This window comes from Cherax quadricarinatus, chromosome 44 (assembly GCF_038502225.1).
Source record: "Cherax quadricarinatus isolate ZL_2023a chromosome 44, ASM3850222v1, whole genome shotgun sequence".
NCBI lineage: Eukaryota > Metazoa > Arthropoda > Malacostraca > Decapoda > Parastacidae > Cherax > Cherax quadricarinatus.
Window position 1 is genome coordinate 7,603,430 of NC_091335.1, and position 23,756 is coordinate 7,627,185.

The 23,756-nt window shown below is 41.2% G+C and overlaps 2 protein-coding genes across 6 annotated transcripts in view; one reads left to right on the forward strand and one right to left on the reverse strand.

The window, feature by feature from the left end:
- Window positions 1-23,756, forward strand: part of hiw (MYC binding protein highwire) — a 300,830-nt gene that overhangs the window by 116,703 nt on the left and 160,371 nt on the right. For all 4 annotated transcript variants that reach the window (XM_053789308.2, XM_070094063.1, XM_070094064.1 and 1 more), the window contains 2 exons: window positions 5,569-5,781; window positions 6,142-6,286. In XM_053789308.2, the coding sequence (XP_053645283.1) occupies window positions 5,569-5,781; window positions 6,142-6,286 (358 nt within the window). The remainder of the gene's footprint in view (window positions 1-5,568; window positions 5,782-6,141; window positions 6,287-23,756) is intronic.
- Window positions 8,509-23,756, reverse strand: part of LOC128697543 (uncharacterized) — a 37,533-nt gene continuing 22,285 nt past the window's right edge. Inside the window, exons 5-6 of one of the 2 annotated variants that reach the window (XM_053789311.2) lie at window positions 18,543-18,621; window positions 8,509-11,246 (exon numbers count right to left, since the gene is read on the reverse strand). In XM_053789311.2, coding sequence (XP_053645286.1) covers window positions 10,984-11,246; window positions 18,543-18,621 — 342 coding nt within the window. In that variant the 3' untranslated portion in view covers window positions 8,509-10,983. Of the gene's footprint in view, window positions 11,247-18,542; window positions 18,823-23,756 lie in introns of both variants that reach the window. The other variant, XM_053789310.2, reaches the window with a different exon arrangement.

Consider the following 23,756-nt stretch of genomic DNA (forward strand, 5'->3'; position numbering starts at 1 on the left):
TGTAGTGGGGGAGGGGGTTGAAGAGGGTTGGAATAGTTTTAAAAATGCAGTATTAGAATGTGGGGCAGAAGTTTGTGGTTATAGGAGGGTGGGGCAGGAGGAAAGAGGAGTGATTGGTGGAATGATGAAGTAAAAGGTGTGATAAAAGAGAAAAAGGTAGCTTATAAGAGGTTTTTACAAAGCAGAAGTGTTATAAGAAGAGCAGAGTATATGGAGAGTAAAAGAAAGGTAAAGAGAGTGGTGATAGAGTGCAAAAGGAGAGCAGATGATAGAGTGGGAGAGGCACTGTCAAGAAATTTTTATGAAAATAAGAAAAAATTTTGGAGTGAGTTAAGTGAAGAAAGCCTAGGGAACGAATGGATTAGTCAGTTAAAAACAGAGAAGGGGAGTTAGTAGATGGGGAGATGGAGGTATTCGATAGATGGCGGGAATATTTTGAGGAACTTTAAATGTTGAGGAAGAAAGGGAGGCGGTAATTTCATGCATTGGCCAGGGAGGTATAACATGTTTTAGGAGTAAAGAAGAGCAGGATGTGACTGTGGGGGAGGTGAGTGAGGCATAACGTAGAATGAAAGGGGGAAAGCAGCTGGAACTGACGGGATCATGACAGAAATGTTAAAAGCAGGTGAAGGGGATATAGTGTTAGAGTGGTTGGTATTTTTGTTTAATAAATGTGTGAAAGAGGGGAAGGTACCTAGGGATTGGCAGAGAGCATGTATAATCCCTTTATATAAAGGGAAGGGGGACAAAAGAGATTGGAAAAATTATAGAGGAATTAGTTTACGGAGTATAACAGGAAAAGTGTATGGTAGGGTTATTATTGAAAGAATTAGAGGTAAGACAGAATGTAGGATTGCGGATGAACAAGGAGGTTTTAGAGTAGGTAGGGGATGTGTAGATCAAGTGTTTACATTGAAGCATGTATGTAAACAGTATTTAGATAAAGATAGGGAAGTTTTTATTGCATTTATGGATTTAGAAAAGGCTTATGATAGAGTGGATAGAAGAGGAATGTGGCAGATGTTGCAAGTACACCTACCATCCGACTTACGACCTGCTCGACTTATGACCACTCGACTTACGACCGTGTTTTTTATGCCAAATTTCTGGGAAATAAACAACTATTTGTGTTGTATACACAGTGTATACAGTGTATAAAATACAGTACTAACAACATAAAAAGTAAAGTAAAACATGAAATACCAAAATAAAACAATAAAATAGCCATTACAAAAATGTTTTGTTGATATTCAGTAGTAAAGTTTGACCTACGACCGGTTTCTCGGAACCAAACTCGGTCGTAAGTCGGATGGTAGGTGTATATGGAATAGGTGGTAAGTTACTAAATGCTGTAAAGAATTTTTATGAGGATAGTGAGGCTCAATCTAGGTGGTAGGTTGGTAGACAGCATCCGCCTAGGGAGGTAATACCGTCCTGCCAAGTGAGTGTAAAACGGAAACCCGTAATTGTTTTACATGATGTTAGGATTGCTGGTGTCTTTTGTCTGTCTCATAAATATGCAAGATTACAGGTACATCTTGCTACTTCTGCTTTCACTTAGGTCACACTACACATTCATGTACAAGCATTTATATACACAGCCCTCTGGGTTTTCTGCTATTTTCTTTCTAGTTCTTGTTTATTTCCTCTTATTTCAATGGGGAAGTGGAACAGAATTCTTCCTCCGTAACCCATGCGTGTTGTAAGAGGCGACTAAAATGATGGGCACAAGGGGCTAGTAATCCCTTCTTTTGTATAAATTACTAAATTTAAAAATAGAAACTTTCGTTTTTCTTTTTGGGCCACCCTGCCTCAGTGGGATACGGTCGGTTTGTTGAAAGAAAGAAGAAGTGAGGCTCAGGTTAGGGTGTGTAGAAGAGAGGGAGACTACTTCCCGGTAAAAGTAGGTCTTAGACAGGGATGTGTAATGTCACCATGGTTGTTTAATATATTTATAGATGGGGTTGTAAAGGAAGTAAATGCTAGGGTGTTTGGGAGAGGGGTGGGATTAAATTATGGGGAATCAAATACAAAATGGGAATTGACAGTTACTTTTTGCTGATGATACTGTGCTTATGGGAGATTCTAGAGAGAAATTGCAAAGGTTGGTGTATGAGTTTGGGAGAGTGTGTAAAGGTAGAAAGTTGAAAGTGAACATAGAAAAGAGTAAGGTGATGAGGGTATCAAATGATTTAGATAAAGAAAAATTGGATATCAAATTGGAGAGAAGGAGTATGAAGAAGTGAATGCTTTCAGATATTAGGGAGTTGACAAGTTAGCAGATGGATTTATGAAGGATGAGGTTAATCATAGAATTGATGAAGGAAAAAAGGTGAGTGGTGCGTTGAGGTATGTTTTTTTTTTTTTAACAAGTTGGCCATCTCCCACCGAGGCAGGGTGACCCAAAAAAGAAAGAAAATCCCCAAACAGAAAATACTTTCATCATCATTCAACACGTTCACCTCACTCACACATAATAACTGTTTTTGCAGAGGTGCTCAAAACACAACAGCTTAGAAGCATATACCTATAAAGATACAAAACATATCCCTCCAAACTGCTAATATCCCAAACCCTTCCTTTAGATGCAGGCATTGTACTTCCCATTTCCAGGACTCAAGTCCGGCTATATAAAAATAACCAGTTTCCCTGAATCCCTTCACTAAATATTACCCTGCTCAAACTCCAACAGATCATCAGGTCCCAAATACCATTCGTCTCCATTCACTCCTATCTAACACGCTCACGCATGCTTGCTGGAAGTCCAAGCCCCTCACCCACAAAACCACCTTTACCCCCTCCCTCCAACCTTTTCAAGGATGACCCCTACCCCGCCTTTCTTTCCCTACAGATTTATACGCTCTGCATGTCATTCTACTTTGATCTATTCTCTCTAAATGACCAAACCACCTCAACAACCCCTCTTCAGTCCTCTGACTAATACTTTTATTAACTTCACACCTTCTAATTTCCACACACCGAATTTTCTGCATAATATTTACTCCACACATTGCCCTTAGACAGGACATCTCCACTGCCTCCAACCTCCTCCTCACTGCTGCATTTACCACCCAAGCTTCACACCCATATAAGAGTGTTGGTATACTATACTTTCATACATTCCCTTCTTTGCCTCCATAGATAATGTTTTTTGTCTCCACATATACCTCAATGCACCACTCCCTTTTTTTCCCTCATCAATTCTATGATTAACCTCATCCTTCATAAATCCATCCGCCAACACGTCAAGTCCCAAGTATCTGAAAACATTCACTTCTTCCATACTCCTCCCCAATTTGATATCCAATTTTTCTTTATCTAAATCATTTGATACCCTCATCACCTTACTCTTTTCTATGTTCACTTTCAACTTTCTACCTTTACACACACTCCCAAACTCATCCACTAACCTTTGCAATTTTTCTTTAGAATCTCCCATGAGCACAGTATCATCAGCAAAAAGCAACTGTGCCAATTCCCATTTTATATTTGATTCCCCTGGAATGTATGAATGTATGAAAGTATAGTGGTACCAACACTCATATATGGGTGTGAAGCTTCGGTTGTAAATGCTGCTGCAAGGAGATGGTTGGAGGCATTGGGGATGTCCTATCTAAGGGCAATGTGTGGTGTAAATATTCTGCAGAAAATTCAGAGTGTGGAAATTTGGAGAAGGTGTGGAGTTAATAAAAGTATTAGTCAGAGGGCTGAAGAGGGGTTGTTGAGATGATTTGGTCATTTAAAGAAAATGGATCAAAGTAGAATGACATGGAGAGCATATAAATCTGTAGGGAAAGGAAGGCAGGGTAGGGGTCGTCCTCGAAAAGGTTAGAGGGAGGGGGTAAAGGAGGTTTTGTGGACAAGGGGCTTGGACATCCAGGAAGCGTGCGTGAGCATGTTAGATAGGAGTGAATGGAGACGAATGGTATTTGGGACCTGACAAGCTGTTGGAGTGTGAGCAGGGTAATACAGTGGTCCCTCGCTTTTCGTAGTTCTCGGCAATCGTAAATTTTGCCAATCATAGGGGTATTTTCGTATAAACATGGACTCGCTTTTCATAGGTTGACTCGCGAATAGTAGTTAATTCGGGACGTGTAAGCACGGTGTGAGCCAAGGCGGCCTCCCTACCCAGCCAGTCTGGCACTGTTTACCAGTGAGTGAAGGTCCCCTCAAGTGCTCCTACGAAATATTTCATAATATTCCACTCATTTTAGTGCTTGCAAGTACTAAATAAGCTACCGTGGCTCCAAAGAAAGCTCCTAGTGCCAAGCCTGTGGTAAAGAAGGTGAGAAATATGTACAGTGACAAAGTCTTGGGCCATTTTAGGGAAGTGTTAAAGAGACGCCAGAAACAGAGCTCTCTCCACAGTTACTTTGCGAGACAGGACTAGAGTGACTCTCAAGGTGGTCCTAGTGGCATTAAGAAACAGAGAAGAGAAGCAACCCCAGAGAAGCAATTGGTACCTGAGGTGTTGCTGGAAGGGGATTCCCCTTCCAAACTGTAAACAATCCAATCTCTCTCCTCCAGTCTCCCATACACTAAGAAGAATCTCCAATAAAGGTAAGCGTTATGGCGTTAATGTTTCATTCATCATTTCCCATTGTATTGTTTATGTACTACATGTATATTTCATGTAAAATTTTTTTTTGTTTTAATACTTCTGGGTGCCAGGAACGGATTAATTGTATTTACATTATTTCTTATGGGGAAAATTGATTCGCAAATCGTAAATTTCGTTTATAGTAGCTCCTCCAGGAACGGATTAATTACGAAAAACGAAGGACCACTGTAGTTAGTGAAGGGATTCAGGGAACCCGGTTATTTTTATATAGCCAAACTTGAGTCCTGGAAATGGGAAGTACAATGCCTGCACTTTAAAGGAGAGGTTTGGGATATTGGCAGTTTGGAGGGATATGTTATGTATCTTTATACATATATGCTTCTAAACTGTTGTATTCTGAGCACCTCTGCAAAAACGGTGATTATGTATGAGGTGAAAGTGTTGAATGTTGATGAAAGTATTTTCTTTTTGGGGATTTTCTTTCTTTTTGGGTCACCCTGCCTCGGTGGGAGACGGCCGATTTGTTAAAAAGAAAGAAAGTTGTTAGTAGGGAGGATGTAAAAAAAGCAAATCGAGGCGTAAACCTCGCTTGATGACAGTGAATAATGGTAAAGTAATTAAGTATGGTTAAGTTGTTTTGTTGCAACATTCTACAAATTATAGGACATGAGTGAGATGAGGAATTGATCTGTGTTGACTATTTGTATGGAAAATCTCACTTACACTCCCTTCAAGGGGAGGCAGCTTAATGCTGGTGAAGGTCTCTTGATCCAAGGAATTGTAGCTATCCATCCCTTCAGATCAAACCTGATTACCTTCCATTTCTCAGGTATTGAATAAACTGTGTGTGTTATACATTTCTTTATGAATATAATAATCCATTTTCACTTAAGACACCTACTCATTACCTCTGTCTCACTTCTGGTATCCTTATATTTCTTATAATTTCCCAGCTTACCATACCATTTCAGACAGTATTCATTACTAATTTATCTTACCTCCCTCAGGTCATGAAGTACTATTCTCTCTAGAAACTGCTTCTGATTATGTAAAGGATGATAGAGCCAATACGTATGGATTTCGAGTATTGATTGTTGGCTATGAATGGCCTCCAACTCCACCTGACTCCTTAAGACACTTGGAAAAGGAGCTTTCATATTTGGGAGGACTGTGTGCTGCATCATTAATCAAAAAAGATCTCTGCTTGCCACCTATTGCAGGTAAATATTTAATATTTACTGCAACAACTATTTTCTATTACATTTCAGTAGTAATGGAAGACATGCAAACATCAGGCAAAATTAGTTAGAATGGTAGAATTACCAACAATGTTAGGTAAATGTACACAAATGTAATGTGACATTATTATTGTGGCCACAATAATATGTCACATTATTTGCATCTGTGCCCATTTACCTAAGATCGGGCAAAATAATGAGAGGTTAGTGAATGGGGAAAAGTGCAGAATGTTCTTTTTATGTTGTGTTTTTCCTGTGCCATAAGTTTTTGAAAGTGGTTAAAAATATCACTTATTTTTTTTTTTTTACATTTAATTATGTAACAATTTAATTTGCTTGAAGGTGATGACCTTGATGAAGACATGGAACTAGTAGAAGACCTGGCATTGCAAGTGTATCAAGCACACCCAACCTTACTTAGTAAGGGCTTTGCTCTTTCTCATCCCCCAACCATACATCAAACTTTGGATGGTGTCATTCCATTCAGGTAGGTGTGTTCAGAACTTTTACAACTTGATGAAAATCATTAAGGCTTTTTGGATCCAAGTGGCATACTACTGACATTAATGAAGAAAGATAAGCTTGTAGAAAGTTTTAATCAGGACATTGTTTTGGCCTATTTGGATCTTTAGCAAGCCATAGAGAGGATACAAAGTGCATACATGTGTACCTGTAGGAGAGAAAGAGGTGAGATCATTGTTGTATGATGAATCTTGGGTCTGGAGTACTCTGAGAGGTACACTGGATTTCTGTGTTGAAATGGTGTCTTGTTTCTTGATATGCTTGCCCTGTTCCTGTACAACTTCATTGCATACTTTCTAAAAATACATGCTTACATACATGAGTGACTGTGACATACCTGGAGCTCTCTCTAAACCTTCCATACCTACACTACCCACTGACACACACACCATATTACAGGGATGACCTTTGCAATAAAGTTTTACAGAAATAGAGCAAATATTCCTTCCAGAAACCAGACGGCATTTCATCAGAGTAGTCCGGTACACTTCCTGCAATACTTCACAGACCCATAATTCATCATGCTCTAACAGATTCATTCACCTCACCTCTTCAACTCCTACCAGCATTGTATACAGCATACTTGCATGCAATTAGTATCTTCTGTATGAGTTGATAATAAAGATCTCAACAGATTGAAATTTTGTCACAAAAGCTGTTCCTGGAAATGTATTTTTCCTTCACTATTGGGATTGGTTGTGGCACAGCTTTCAGGTTCACACTGTCTTTACTGCACTTAACCTCCATTAGAATTAGTGGAAGAATTAACTCAGGGAATGGACAGGATTTGAACCCATGGCAAATCAGCCCTAAAACTAGCCACTCAGCTGTGCAGGCAAGTGGTTAGACTACTGCCCCGCTATTGTTAGGACTAGTTTGCCGTGAGTTCAAATCTTGTTCATTCTCTGAATTGTTTACAATCATATTTTGGTTTTTGCAAGCAAGAATCAATTTAACATGCCTTTCTGTAGATAGGAAACTTTCTAACCCTTTGCTCTGAGCTGGATTTCCAGCACAGGTACTTCCACATTGACAGTATGTAACCAAGCCTTAAAAAGCATATGGTTTGCCTCTTGCTGCCATGAGGCAACTGATGCAAGGTACAAAACTTGGAGGTGAGTATGTAGCCCATGTGGTAGCAACATGTGACCCCATGTATGCAGAGACAAATGTTAAACACTCAGATTATGTTAGTTTGTGGGGTGCTTTCAGTGGTATGAAAGGGAGGGAATACTCATTCTTCCGAAAAACTAAACAATGAATGTGATGGAGCATATTGAGGTACTAGAGGACTATCTGAAATTTCAATTTGACATTCACTGCTGCACTATTTTCCAAAAAAAAATGTGTCTTGTCACATGTCCAAAGTAGTTAAATTGTGGTTCAGTGTTAACAGTACAGTGGACCCCCGCATAACGATTACCTCCGAATGCGACCAATTATGTAAGTGTATTTATGTAAGTGCATTTGTACGTGTATGTTTGGGGGTCTGAAATGGACTAATCTACTTCACAATATTTCTTATGGGAACAAATTCGGTCAGTACTGGCACCTGAACATACTTCTGGAGTGAAAAAATATCGTTAACCGGGTGTTAACAGTATTTATGTGTTTGATTGGCCTTTTAATAATTCAGACTTAAATGTGATAGAAAATGCATGGCACAAGATGAAGACTGACCTAAAGAAACAAAGACACCTCGTCCATGCCAAAATCTGCTAAAGATAAAAAATAAGCAATATCCATAGTGACCTACATCTTCATCAGCTCCTATTTGCTGATGAAGATGTGAGTCACTATGGATAATCCTTATTTTTTAGCTTCAGTAGACTGTGTGTGCAGGTACTCACACAAGAATTAATCAAAACTAAGGGACAGATGACAAAATATTGAAAGTAAGGTTATTTAACTTTTATAGTACAGAGGACCCCCGGTTAACGAACTTTTTTCATTCCAGTAGTATGTTCAGGTGCCAGTACTGACCGAATTTTTTCCCATAAGGAATATTGTGAAGTAGATTAGTCCATTTCAGACCCCCAAACATACACGTACAAACGCACTTACATAAATACACTTGCATAATTGGTCGCATTCGGAGGTGATCGTTAAGCGGGGGTCCACTGTACTGTACATTTTTGGCATTCAGATGGTAAGGTATTTGGCCATTACTGTAATAATAATTCAAGAATAATAATAAAGTTTATTTTAAAAATGTGTGTGGATGTTACACAATTGGGTTATGAGTGTAAATACTGTATGCTGTACATTTAGAACATTTACATTCAGCATTTTCATGAGACTCAAACTACAACTATACTACTTAAATGGGTGTCTAGGATATCAAAATTAAATTATAATTAAAACACAATACAGCTATGTATGTACATGCAAAGTAATTGCAGATATAGGTATGGAATAATGTGGGCATAGCATACAGTACATGTGTAGTAACATTTTGCTAAGCCCATATTACACCCAGAATATTGGCAAAGACTTAATTTAGCAGTTAATTTTTTTTTTTTAACACTTCAGACATTCCTCACTGAAGCAGGGTGACACAGAAAAGAAGAACTTTCATCATCACTTAATCTATCACTGTCTTGCCAGTGACATGCCAATACTACGGTTTAAAAACTGCAACATATCTCCACCCCTCCTTCAGAGTTATAGTTGTTGTTCTTTCAACAAACTGGTCGTATCCCACTAAAGCAGAGTTATAGTTCTTTCTTTCAACACACTGGCCGTATCCCACCGAAGCAGTTTTTTTTTTTTTTTTTTTTTTTTTTTTTTTACAAGTCGGCCATCTCCCACCGAGGCAGGGTGACCCAAAAAGAAAGAAAAAATCCCCAAAAAGAAAATACTTTTATCATTCAACACTTTCACCTCGCTCATACATAATCACTGTTTATGCAGAGGTGCTCAGAATACAACAGTTTAAAAGCATATATGTATAAAGATACATAACATATCCCTCCAAACTGCCAATATCCCAAACCCCTCTTTTAACGTGCAGGCATTGTACTTCCCATTTCCAGGACTCAAGTCCAGCTATATAGTTACAGTTATTGCAATATATTCAGATAAATATTGAGTTCAAATTAAATGCTTATATATTTGAGTGAGACAGATTTCTAGGTAAAGGTTTACACATGATTGGGAAGAAATCACTTAATATGTAATGTCATTTAATGCATGAAAATTGTAATTCATCCCACCAAGGCAGGGTGGCCCAAAAGGGAAAATGAAAGTTTCTCCTTTTACATTTAGTAATACTGTAGTATATACAGGAGAAGGGGTGACTAGCCCTTTGCTCCCTACTTAAGATTTTTTTTTTTTTTTGTTTCAACAAGTCGGCCGTCTCCCACCGAGGCAGGGTGACTTACGAGATATAAAGCATAAATCTGTCTTCTGTATTAATGTACTAGGTGACCCCAATTTGCTGCACCAATGTGCTCACTAACTAGCATCACTCTTATTCATATCTACCAATTCCATTTAGTAAATGCAAGGTAGCATTTTTTCATAAAAGAAGGCAAATGTTGCCCCAGTTCCTAAAATGAGTAGAGTGATGGCAAACAACTACAGACCTGTGTCAGTACCTCCAGTCACTTGTAAAATAATTTTTCAACAAGCAACAGCAATTTTTACTGGAGTATTTTGCAACTGCAGTGACTGTTAGCATAGTGTCAAAATTTCTCTGTTCAGCAAAACTTTTAAAGCTTTCTGCTATGTGGTGACAATCACTTTATGAATTCAAGACAAGTTGTGAAGTTGCACCGGTAATTGCAAGTGTCTTTGAAAGGGTATGGCACCATAGCAGCCTGGTAAATCTACAAGTACAAGAAATCTCTTGCTCCACTGTACACTTGCATGACTAGCTTCAAGGTCAGTTGCTCTGGATAGTTCTTAATGGAGCAGACTACCTTCAGGGTAGTTCTACCTTGGGGTAGTTCTTAATGGAGCATAATCTGCAGGTTACTTAATAGATGCTGGTGTACCACAAGGAAATGTGCTTGATCTTATATAGCGCATTTACTTCAGTAACTTTCTATTTGTCTCTAAATCCGATGACTGCATTTTAAAATCAACTTTCATAAGAAAGATGTTCACAGCTCTCATCAACTGCAGTTATATCTGCTTGACACAAGTGAGCAAATACTTGTGATGGTGATTCCTGTAGAGCATGACATTTTACTATGGCTAGTGTATGAATGACTGGAACAGTCACCCAGCATTGAAGATGCAATTCTGGGAAACTTGAATCTGCATCTACTTTCTCAGTAAACTACAAAATTCTGTAAGAGGCAAAGTTATGTCTTGTCTTAAATTTACTGTGTTCTCTAAGATAGTCTTCACTTCATCCCATCTCCAGTTTTTGGCCAAGTTAGAGAATTTTACAGGGTGAGTCATCTCTTGCCTTGACCTGATCTAATTGAACATGTCTTTTCAGCAAAATCTTCAACAGTACAGTATTATAAAAAGTTTTACTGAAGTACTCTCTACGTACTTTTGTTCTGTTTTGTTTTCCAAAGATTATTTGTGTGTTGTAACTTTAGCATACATACTGGTCTTTAAAATCATGTCCTCTTTTAGTATGCTAATTGAAAGTTCAAGTTTATAAACTTTTAAAACACAAGTTACAATTACAAGAGTTACAGACATTCATGAATTGCTCATTGATATAGGCAGTACAGGGCATGACTGCCTTGTATTGCCTGTTGTCTTCATCTCTAAAATACTTCCTTCCTTTGTGTTTACATTACTTTTATTTTGATCTGTGTTATTTTGATATTCATTGTCTTCTAGAATCGGTAACGAATTTCTGTCATATGCATCCATTTCTTGAGCTTTATCAAAAAGTATATGTATTTCTGTTTCTTGGTATGTACGAGGATCTGGCTGCACTATTGCCCAAGCAGATGGAGCTGAAAAAAAAATAAAAATTAGAAGTTATTTTAGTTTTTAGTTTTATAATTAAATTTTTTTTATACTTAAGTGTTTATTGAATTTCTATAAATGAGCAGAGAAATAAATTAATAGTACGTAGTTGTAATTATCTCTTGTCAAAAGGGGTAGTTTGAAATGTTCAATATCAACTAGCTCTGGCAACATCTTCCTGCTTTTATAAAGTGCTGTAGGATAACTGTAATTACAAGTTTTTGTTGTGATGAAGAGTTTTGCAGACACACATTTAGGCATGAGATAAACATATATCTCTTACAGTTCAGTTCTCCATAAACTATATATATGTAAAATGTTTCACCATATAGAGTCACAGGAGGCTATGTTCCTAAAGATCTTGTGAAACTGCAAATTGCAAATAATACAGAATTAAAGAACAAAAAAGCACAATACCATGACTGGGACAGTAAACAAATAACCCACACACAGGAGAAAGAAACTTTGATGACATTTTGGCCTGATTTGGATCATTAACTAGTCACACCCTCTTCAAGGGGGGCTCCTTGGCGTGGTGAAGAGGCTCTTGGCCTGAGAAATTAGACCTGTCGGTCTTCTTCCTCAGACCGAACCTAATTACCCCCCAATCTCCCCTCCCCTATCCCATCCTCTCCTTTTTCCTTTCCTCCTCCTCCTCCCCACCCCTCCCTTTTGCCCTTCCTCTTTTTGGCCTGTGGGATTTCTCCCACAGGCGCGCTAGTTCCTAGGTAGGGGAAAGGATACCGGGGTCCATCCCATTCCGTTGAGGTTCTTGGCGGTGGCGTAGTTTGCCTTGGAATCTGGATCGCCTGGGGATGTCCCGATCCCTCTCCGGTATCCCGGAGTAGCTTTGGGTGTCTTTCGGGTGACGGGTGTATCTCTGGAAGCCACTTTTCGGATTCCGGGGGTGGTGGCCGAAGGAGGTATGCTTTGTGGCGGATATCTGGCCGCCCTCTCTTTTGTCCACCGAGGTAGCTCGGCAGATGTGAGGTTGTTATCCCGGATTGTTAGTTTACTAGCATGATGGGTAGGGTATGGCACGGGTTCCATGCTGCATCTGCACTACTTGCGGTGCTGAGGTCCTCTTGGGCGCGGAGGGAGATTTCTGGCCCTTTCATTCCTCCTAGGAACTATCCCTCCCCGGTCCCCCCTTTTTTTATTCTTTTTTTTTATTTTTATTTTCTTCTTTCTTTTTTTTTTCTTAAAAACAAAAAGAAAGAAGTAACCTAACCATGGCAGCCCTAGTCCATGAACCTACTACCCCCGGGCCCCTTCTTGATACCGCACCCCGTTCTGACCCCGCCTCGTCTTTGGACCACTCTTCAGACACTCCTCATGCCTCTGTACCTCTTGCCGGTGCTGTTTTCTCACCCGCTTCAGGTACTGAGGCCTCGACTGACTCCTTCGATTTATCGGACCTTCGCTCTCCTCTGACTATGCTTCCGGCCTCTCCCTCTACGGTGAGGCAATTTTCAAATCGCTGACCCGTTCCACGTCGCACCAACTCTGGTCCCACGCCTAAACGCCAACGACAATTACCTGCTGATGATACTTCTCCACCTTCTTGTTCTTCTCAGAAACGATTGACACGTCCTTCACTACCTTTCCACACTCAGTTTCAGACTGAACAATGGACTAAATTCTTCACTTTACGACCGACTTCCTCTACTGCCTATCTTTCTGACCACAGTATTGGCAAGGCACTCCTACGCCATGTTGGTAAAGATATTTCTTTTCATGCTCTTAAGAGCGGTACGCGCATCATCACCATACAGAATGCTACCCAGGCTCATGAGCTCTCTCGTCTTTCCCATATTGATACTGTTCCTGTCACTCTTGAAAAACATCATTCCCTCAATTCTTGTAGTGGCACCGTCATTCTGCCCCATACCATAGTTCAACAAAATTTCCAGACATGTGGCACTGACATTCTTGAACAGCTGGAACTCCAAGATCTCCCAATCCTCAAGGTAGACACTTATGTTCTTCCTGCCCGCGGGCGGAGACGATACCCTAGCAATGTGGCTCGTTTAACTTTTGACAGCCGAGAACTCCCATCCTCAGTTTATATAGCAGGACATCGGTTACAAGTTTGAAAGGTGATCCCTACACCACAACAGTGTAGAAATTGCTGGCGATTTGGCCATCCAGCGAAATATTGCAGATCTATCGCCGAATGCCCAGTCTGTGGTGCCGATGACCATTCTAATACGTCTTGCAATCGATCTCCCTCTTGCCTTAACTGTCATGAGGCTCACCCTTCGTACTCTCGCCGTTGTCAAGTCTATTTAAACGAGCGGGAAATCCGTTACCTCAAAGAGACAGAAGGTCTCCCTTATGCCATGGCAGTTTCTCATCTCTACCTTCAAGGGAGACTCCCACGTGTTTCTTATTCCCGTGTTTCAAAACGTCCCCACACTTCTGGTATCCCATCTTCTACACCCACCTCTGTGGTTACCTCTCCCATAGTCACTCCTGTATCTAATCCTTTTGCTGTCCTCGGCTCAAACGTCCCTACTTCAACGCCTCGGTCTAATCTCGCTTCTTCTTGTTCTCTCTCACAAGCCTCAGTATCGACGAGACCTCGTACGACACCTCCTCCCAATCGTCCCTCTACTTCTCAAAAGTCAAAAAAAGGTCCATTAACACCTCCTACCCATCTTCCACCTCCTCATTTTACCCTCCCTGTCTCTGTCCCTGGTTCTCCCCCTCTCACTGGCTCAGTTACAAGTGTAGAGGTTCACCCTCCTCCTCGTACTGTATCTTCCTCCCCTGTTCCCTCCCAAGTTTCTTCCTCTTCTGCCACCTCCCAGGTTTCTGCCTCTTCTGTCCCCTGCCACGCTTCTCCAGTTCCCTCCACCCTTTCGCCCCCCCCCTACCTTGGTACAGTCCAATACAGTTCCAATCTTTACTCATCCTCCCCCTACCATTTCCAATATTGTCTCCCATACAACGTCTCTGAATTCCGAAACACTTGAAGCAATCTCTGAATATATTGCAGAGACCAAACCATCAATGGACACTGATCCACCTTCTGCTCTTTCTCTCTCCTCTGCTCCATCTGCGCAACTCCTTTCTTCACAGCGCACCGTTCCTTCGCTGCTTGAACGTTTTCCACTGCCTCCGCATGTGGACTTTCCTAACCCCTCTAGTCCGTAGGAACCCTTACCTGCGGATTTCAAGTATCTTTATCATTGCCAATCATGGCCTATTTACAGTGGAATATAAGCGGCCTCAGGGGTAATCGGGGTGAGCTTCAGATGTTACTCTCCCAGTTTGCCCCTGTTGGTGTTTGCTTACAGGAACCAAAATTACACTCTGCTGTTATTTCTCCCATCTCAGGCTATAATTTATTGTATTCTTCAGATCCTTTTCCTGATGGGACCTTTAATGAAAGTGCCCTTCTTCTACGCACTGATATTCCGTACCATCAGCAATTTGTTCATACTTCGCTGCATTACACAGCAGCCCGTATCCACTTACATAGGTGGTATACGCTCTATTCTTTATATCTCTCTCCTTCTCGGGCATTATCTATTCCGGATATTGCCTTTCTTGTTTCGTCATTACCACCACCGATTCTGTTACTTGGTGATTTTAATGCCCACCATTTCCTCTGGGGGGGGGGGGGTCTCACTGTGATTCCCGTGGAATTCAGTTAGAGGCTTTTCTTACCACCCACCCCCTCCATGTTTTAAATACAGGTACTCACACCCATTTTGATCCTCGGACTCATACACTCTCTTGCATCGATCTCTCAGTCTGCTCTTCCTCCGCCGCATTAGACTTCACTTGGTCTGTTCTCCCGGACTTACATGACAGCGATCATTTCCCAATCATTCTTACTTCCCCTTCATAGTCGCCACCTCTTCGCACCCCACGCTGGCAATTTGATCGGACAAATTGGAACCTTTACTCACACCTAACTGTTTTTAAAGAGGTTCCTTCTTCGTCCTCCATCGATGAGCTTTTACACCTCTTCTCGTCCTCCGTTTTCACAGCAGCTTCTCATTCTATACCCCAAACTTCGGGCAGGCATTCTCAGAAATGCGTGCCTTGGTGGTCTCCTGCTTGTGCTCATGCAGTACGTTTGAAACGCGCTGCATGGGGCAGGTATCGGTACAGTAGAACCACAGAGAGACTCCTTGATTTTAAACAGAAGCGTGCGATCGCTCGCCGTGTCATCCGTGACGCTAAACGCACTTGCTGGCGAGATTATGTCTCCACCATCACCTCTGCTTCTTCTATGAGTGCAGTCTGGAAAAAAGTACGAAAACTGAGTGGTAAATATTCTCCTGACCCGGCTCCTGTTCTGCGGGTTGCAGGTGTTGATATAGCAAACCCACTAGATGTTGCCAATGAAATTGGCAATCATCTGGTCCATATTTCTCAGGGACTCCATCTATGCCCCTCATTTCTTTCCTCAAAGTCTGCCAGAGAGTTAGCACCCTTGGACTTTTCTTCTCTCAGAGAAGAACAATATAATGTGCCTTTTACACTTCAAGAACTGGAGGCAACACTCTCAGCTTGTCGATCATCGGCAGCTGGGCCCGACGACATTCATATTCGTATGCTACAACATTTACATCAGTCAGCCCTTGCAGTCCTATTATGCCTTTACAATCTTATTTGGTCACAAGGAGTTCTTCCACAGCTGTGGAAATCCGCCATTGTTCTCCCTTTCCGCAAACCAGGCACTACGGGACATGAAACCTCCCACTATGGTCCCATTGCTCTTACCAGTGCAGTTTGCAAAGTAATGGAACGCCTAGTAAATAGACGTTTAGTGTGGTATTTAGAGACACACAACAGTCTCTCCACTCGTCAATATGGCTTTCGTAAGGGACGTTCTACCATAGACCCCTTACTACGCTTGGATACGTATGTTCGTAATGCCTTTGCGAATAACCACTCAGTTATTGCCATATTTTTTGACCTTGAGAAGGCATATGACACAACTTGGAGGTATAATATTTTAGCCCAAGCCCACTCCTTAGGCCTTCGAGGCAATCTACCATCCTTCCTTAAGAACTTTTTAACTGACAGGCATTTCCGTGTTCAGGTTAATAATGTGCTCTCCCCGGACTTTATCCAAGCTGAAGGTGTCCCCCAGGGATGTGTTCTGAGCACAACACTTTTTCTCCTTGCTATTAATGATTTGGCCTCTAATCTTCCATCAAATATTTGGTCATCACTCTATGTTGATGACTTCGCTATTGCCTGTGCAGGCGCTGACTGTCACCTCATTACAGTTTCTCTCCAACATGCAGTCGACCGTGTTTCCAATTGGTCCACCACACGTGGGTTTAAATTTTCCAGCACTAAAACCCACCAAATTACTTTCACTAGACGCTCTGTCATCTCCGATCATCCTTTGTACCTCTATGGCTCCCGTATCCCTGAACGTGATACAGTCAAGTTTCTGGGCCTCCTCTTTGATCGTAGGTTATCCTGGAAACCTCACATTACCTCTCTGAAGGCAACTTGTCACAGCCGGCTGAACCTTCTTAAAACCCTTGCTCATCTTTCATGGGGAGCTGATCGTCGAACCCTCCTTCGCCTACATTCCACCCTTATTTTATCGAAACTTGATTATGGTGACCAGATCTATTCAGCGGCATCTCCTACTACTCTCTCTAGCCTTAACCCCATTCATCACCAAGGATTACGTTTATGCCTTGGTGCTTTTCGCTCTTCCCCTGTCGAGAGCCTCTATGCAGAAGCGAACGTTCCATCCTTATCCGATCGCCGTGATGCCCATTGCCTGCGCTACTATGTACGCTCTCATGATCTCCGCAATCCTTCCACTTATAGAATGGTCACTGATATTAGTAGACATTCTTTATTTGTTCACCGCCCCTGTTTACTCCGTCCCTTCTCTCTTCGCCTTCATTCGCTCTTGTCTTCTCTTCAACTACCACCTTTCTATGTACATGTAGCATCTCACTTTTCCCTACCCCCCTGGGAAGTTCCAGCTGTTCGAGTCTGTTCTTTCTCCCTCCCTTGCTTGAAAACCCAACTGTCTACGGTCGCTTCCCGCTCTCTTTTTCTTGACCACTTTCACTCTCATTCTCATGCCATTGCTGTGTACACAGATGGCTCTAAGTCTTCTGACGGCGTAGGATTCGCAGCAGTGTTTCCGGACAGCGTCGTACAAGGGCATTTACTATCTTCGGCTAGTATTTTTACTGCTGAATTATATGCCATCCTTACAGCACTTATCCGTATTGCATCTATGCCTGTGTCATCATTTGTGGTTGTCTCAGACTCCCTTAGTGCTTTACAGGCTATACAAAAATTTGATACACCTCACCCCTTAGTCCTCCGTATCCAACTTTGGATACGCCGCATCTTTACCAAGCATAAAGATATTGTTTTTTGTTGGGTCCCTGGTCATGTTGACGTACAGGGCAATGAACAGGCAGACACTGCTGCGCGGTCAGCAGTACATGACCTACCAGTTTCTTATAGAGGTATTCCATTTACGGACTATTTTGCTGCAATATCTTCCCACCTTCACACCCGTTGGCAACAACGTTGGTCTACTATGCTCGGCAACAAACTTCAATCTATTAAACCGAGTATAGGTTACTGGCCGTCTTCTTATCACCAGTGTCGAGGTTGGGAGACTACTCTCTCCCGTCTTCGCATTGGCCATACTCGTCTTACTCATGGATATCTCATGGAGAGGTGTCTTGCTCCTCTCTGTGAGAATTGCCAAGCTCCATTATCAGTCAGCCACATTCTGTTGGACTGCCCACTTTATCAACGAGCACGCAGAATTTACCTCTGTCGTCGTCTTCGCTCCGCTGCTCTCTCTTTACCTTCCCTTCTCACTGATGGACCCACCTTTCATCCGGACTCTCTCATTGACTTTTTGACAACAACTGACTTCACAAATTCTGATACCTTCAGCCCTTTCTACTTCAATCTCTTGCTACCCTCTACCCCCGTACTCTCCCCTGCCCCGCTGTTTTCTGTAACCTGCTGATCATCCCTCCTCCCTTCTGCCATCCAATACCCTCGCTTCCTTCCCTACCCTGCAGCGCTGTATAGCCCTTGTAGCTTAGCGCTTCTTTTTGATTATAATAATAATAATAATAACAACTAGTCACACACGCTTTAACTAGGCTGCACTACAAATTTTTTTTTTTCAGATTTGAGTTCATGTGTATTTCAGAGACCTTTTAGTAAAAGTTTAACAAGAAAATGTTTAAATGTATTATGTTGCAATATATGGAAGTTTAAAGGTAGTAGTATCTCCATTATTACATCATGCCTACCTCGGCTTGGTGGTACTGGTTCTGTAAAGGACTGGTAATCTGATGCTGCTGATGGAATTGTGGTGGTCCTCTTGATTCTCTGCCATGCAACAATGACACCAATAGCTATTGTAATTAAAATAATAGCAAACACCAATAGTAACACCACAGTGAGGCGATTATGTTTCAAGCATTTAGTGTCAAAAAAGCGTTCTATGGAAATTTTTGGTGTTTTGTGTAGCTGAAGGAGACATTGGCCATTTGTAAACCACTGTTGGTGTACCTCATCTTTGTAGAGTTCCTGTGGATATGTGGATATTGATAAGTAATGTTGGCGTACTGAGTTTCGTGACAAAATGGCATGAATACAAAATGATATAATATACATATGGCATGTATATGCAATGGCATGAGTTCATAGTGCCTGAAGTTTAAGGCTTTGATGTACAGTAGCAGTGTAAAACGACCAAGTAGTCAGTGGGTCTATAAATGCTAATCATCCTCATGGTTGATGCCTTGTTCCTTCTGTGTGCCCCTTCAATGAGGTTGGCACAATAGAAAAGTTTCAAGGCAGCCTCTCTAGACATGATCTGGTCTATTCTGTGCATTTAGTCATCATTAAGTAGTTCAAATATCCTTCACCTTGCCTCCCCCTTCATGAAGAAAGTTGTGCCCATCACTCTAACCTCTATTTTACTGCTGTATGTTGTAGCTTCCTTACAAGCATACCATCAGTCACCCGCTTCAGATGGCTATATCATTGTAGAGTGTCGTGGCCCAATCTTCCAAAAAGCCTCACTTCTCAAAATTCTGTGATCCCCTTTCAAGTATTTGACACTTGACTCTCTGATTACTTCCTACTTTTATATGTATGTATGTATGTACTCACCTAGTTGAGGTTGCAGGGGTCGAGTCCGAGCTCCTGGCCCCGTATGTATGTATGTGTATATCTATACATATATTTTTTTTTTTTCAACAAGTCGGCTGTCTCCCACCGAGGCAGGGTGACCCAAAAAGAAAGAAAATCCCCAAAAACAAAATACTTTCATCATCATTCAACACTTTCACCTCACTCACACATAATCACTGTTTTTGCAGAGGTGCTCAGAACACAACAGTTTAGAAGCATATACGTATAAAGATACGCAACATATCCCTCCAAACTGCTAATATCCCAAAACCCCTCCAGGACTCAAGTCCGGCTATATAAAAATAACCGGTTTCCCTGAATCCCTTCATTAAATATTACCCTACTCACTCTCCAACAGATCGTCAGGTCCCAAATACCATTCGTCTCCATTCACTCCTATCGAACACGCTCATGCACGCCTGCTGGAAGTCCAAGCCCCTCGCCCATAAAACCTCCCTTACCCCTTCCTTCTAACCTTTTTGAGGACGACCCCTACCCCGTCTTCCTTCTCCTACTGATTTAAATGCTCTCCATGTCATTCTACTTTGATCCATTCTCTCTAAATGACCAAACCATCTCAACAACCCCTCTTCAGCCCTCTGACTAATACTTTTATTAACTCCACACCTTCTCCTAATTTCCACACTCCGAATTTTCTGCATAATATTTACACCACACATTGCCCTTAGACAGGACATCTCCACTGCCTCCAACCGTCTCCTTGCTGCTGCATTCACAACCCAAGCTTCACACCCATATAAGAGTGTTGGTACTACTATACTTTCATACATTCCCTTCTTTGGTTCCATAGATAACATTTTTTAACTCCACATATACCTCAACGCACCACTCACCTTTTTTCCCTCATCAATTCTATGATTAACCTCATCGTTCATAAATCCATCTGCCGACACGTCAACTCCCAAGTATCTGAAAACATTCACTTCTTCCATCCTCCTCCTTCCCAATTTGATATCCAACTTTTCTTTATCTAAATCATTTGATACCCTCATCACCTTACTCTTTTCTATGTTCACTTTCAACTTTCTACCTTTACACACACTCCCAAACTCATCCACTAACCTTTGCAATTATTCTTTAGAATCTCCCATGAGCACAGTATCCTCAGCAAAAAGTAACTGTGTCAATTCCCATTTTGTATTTGATTCCCCATAATTTAATCCCACCCCTCTCCCGAACACCCTAGCATTTACTTCCTTTACAACCCCATCTATAAATATATTAAACAACCATGGTGACATTACACATCCCTGTCTAAGACCTACTTTTACTGGGAAGTAGTCTCCCTCTCTTCTACACACCCTAACCTGAGCCTCACTATCCTCATAAAAACTCTTTACAGCATTTAATAACTTACCACCTATTCCATATACTTGCAACATCTGCCACATTGCTTCCTTATCCTCTCTATCATATGCCTTTTCTAAATCCATAAATGCAATAAAAAGTTCCCTACCCTTATCTAAATACTGTTCACATATATGCTTCAATGTAAACACTTGATCTACACATCCCCTACCCACTCTGAAACCTCCTTGCTCATCCGCAATCCTACATTCTGTCTTACCTCTAGTTCTTTCAATTATAACCCTGCCGTACACTTTTCCTGGTATACTCAGTAAACTTATTCCTCTATAATTTTTACAATCTCTTTTGTCCCCCTTCCCTTTATATAAAGGGACTATACATGCTCTCTGCCAATCCCTAGGTACCTTCCCCTCTTTCATACATTTATTAAACAAAAGTACCAACCACTCCAACACTATATCCCCCCCCTGCTTTTAACATTTCTGTCATGATCCCATCAGTTCCAGCTGCTTTAAATCCTTTCATTCTACGTAATGCCTCACGTACCTCCCCACACTTACATTCTGCTCTTCTTCACTCCTAAAAGATGGTATACCTCCCTGGCCAGTGCATGAAATTAACGCCTCCCTTTCTTCCTCAACATTTAAAAGTTCCTCAAAATATTCTCGCCATCTGCCTAATACCTCCATCTCCCCATCTACTAACTCCCCTATTCTGTTTTTAACTGACAAATCCATACGTTCCCTAGGCTTTCTTAACTTGTTTAACTCACTCCAAATTTTTTTCTTATTTTCATTAAAATTTCTTGACAGTGCCTCTCCCACTCTATCATCTGCTCTCCTTTTGCACTCTCTCACCACTCTCTTCACCTTTCTTTTACTCTCCATATACTCTTCTCTTCTTATAACACTTCTGCTTTGTAAAAACTTCTCATAAGCTAACTTTTTCTCTTTTATCACACCCTTTACTTCATCATTCCACCAATCACTCCTCTTTCCTCCTGCCCCCACCCTCCTATAACCACAAACTTCTGCCCCATATTCTAATACTGCATTTTTAAAACTATTCCAACCCTCTTTAACCCCCCCCCCCCACTACTCATCTTTGCACTAGCCCACCTTTCTGCCAATAGTCACCTATATCTCACCCGAACTTCCTCCTCCCTTAGTTTATACACTTTCACCTCTCTCTTACTTGTTGTTGCCACCTTCCGCTTGTCCCATCTACCTCTTACTCTAACTGTAGCTACAACTAAATAATGGTCTGATATATCAGTTGCCCCTCTAAACATGTACATCCTGGAGCCTACCCATCAACCTTTTATCCACCAATATATAATCTAACAAACTACTTTCATTACGTGCTACATCATACCTTGTATATTTATTTATCCTCTTTTTCATAAAATATGTATTACTTATTACCAAATCTCTTTTTACATATAGCTCAATTAATGGCTCCCCATTTACATTTACCCCTGGCACCCCAAATTTACCTACTACTCCCTCCATAACATTTTTACCCACTTTAGCATTGAAATCCCCAACCACAGGTACTCTCACACTTGGTTCAAAACTCCCCATGCATTCACTCAACATTTCCCAAAATCTCTCTCGTCTACACTTCTCTCTTCTCCAGGCGCATATATGCTTACTATAACCCACTTGTCACATCCAACCTTTATTTTACTCCACATAATCCTTGAGTTAATACATTTATAGTCCCTCTTTTCCTGCCATAGCTTATCCTTCAACATTATTGCTGCTCCTTCTTTAGCTCTAACTCTATTTGAAACCCCAGACCTAATCCCATTTATTGCTCTCCACTGAAACTCTCCCACCCCCTTCAGCTTTGTTTCACTTAAAGCCAGGACATCCAGCTTCTCATTCATAACATCCACAATCATCTCTTTCTTATCATTTGCACAACATCCACGCTCATTCAGACTTCCCACCTTGACAATTTTCTTCTTCTTTTTCTTTTTAGTAATCTTCATAGGAAAAGAGGTTACTAGCCCATTGTTCCCGACATTTTAGTTGACTTTTACAACACACATGGCTTATGGAGGAAATATTCTTATTCCACTTCCCCATGGATATAAAAGGAAAAGTAATAAGACCAAGAACTATTAAGATAAAATCAAAGAAACCTCAGATGAGTGTGTATAAATAAACGTGTACATGTATGTGTAGTGTGACCTAAGTGTAAGTAGAAGTAGCAAGACATACCTGTAATCTTGCATATTTATGAGACAGACAAAAGACACCAGCAATCCTACCATCATGTAAAACAATTACAGGCTTTCGTTTTACACTCGCTTGGCAGGACGGTAGTACCTGCCTGGCTGGTTGCTGTCTACCAACCTACTACCAATATATATATATATATCTTTCTTTCAACACACCAGCCGTATCCCACCGAGGCGGGGTGGCCCAAAAGGAAAAACGAAAGTTTCTCCTTTTACATTTAGTAATATATACAGGAGAAGAGGTTACTAGCCCCTTGCTCCCGGCATTTTAGTCGCCTCTTACAACACGCATGGCTTACGGAGGAAGAATTCTGTTCCACTTCCCCATGGAGATAAGAGGAAATAAACAAGAATAAGAACTAGAAAGAAAATAGAAGAAAACCCAGAGGGGTGTGCATATATGTGCTTGTACATGTATGTGTAGTGTGACCTAAGTGTAAGTAGAAGTAGCAAGACGTACCTGAAATCTTGCATGTTCATGAGACAGAAAAAAGGACACCAGCAATCCTACCATCATGTAAAACAATTACAGGCTTACGTTTTACACTCACTTGGCAGGACGGTAGTACCTGCCTGGCTGGTTGCTGTCTACCAACCTACTACCAATATATATTTATATATATATATATATATATATATATATATATATATATAGGTAGTAGGTTGGTAGACAGCAACCACCCAGGGAAGTACTACCATCCTGCCAGATGACTGTGAAACAAAAACCTGTAACTGTTTTGCATGATGG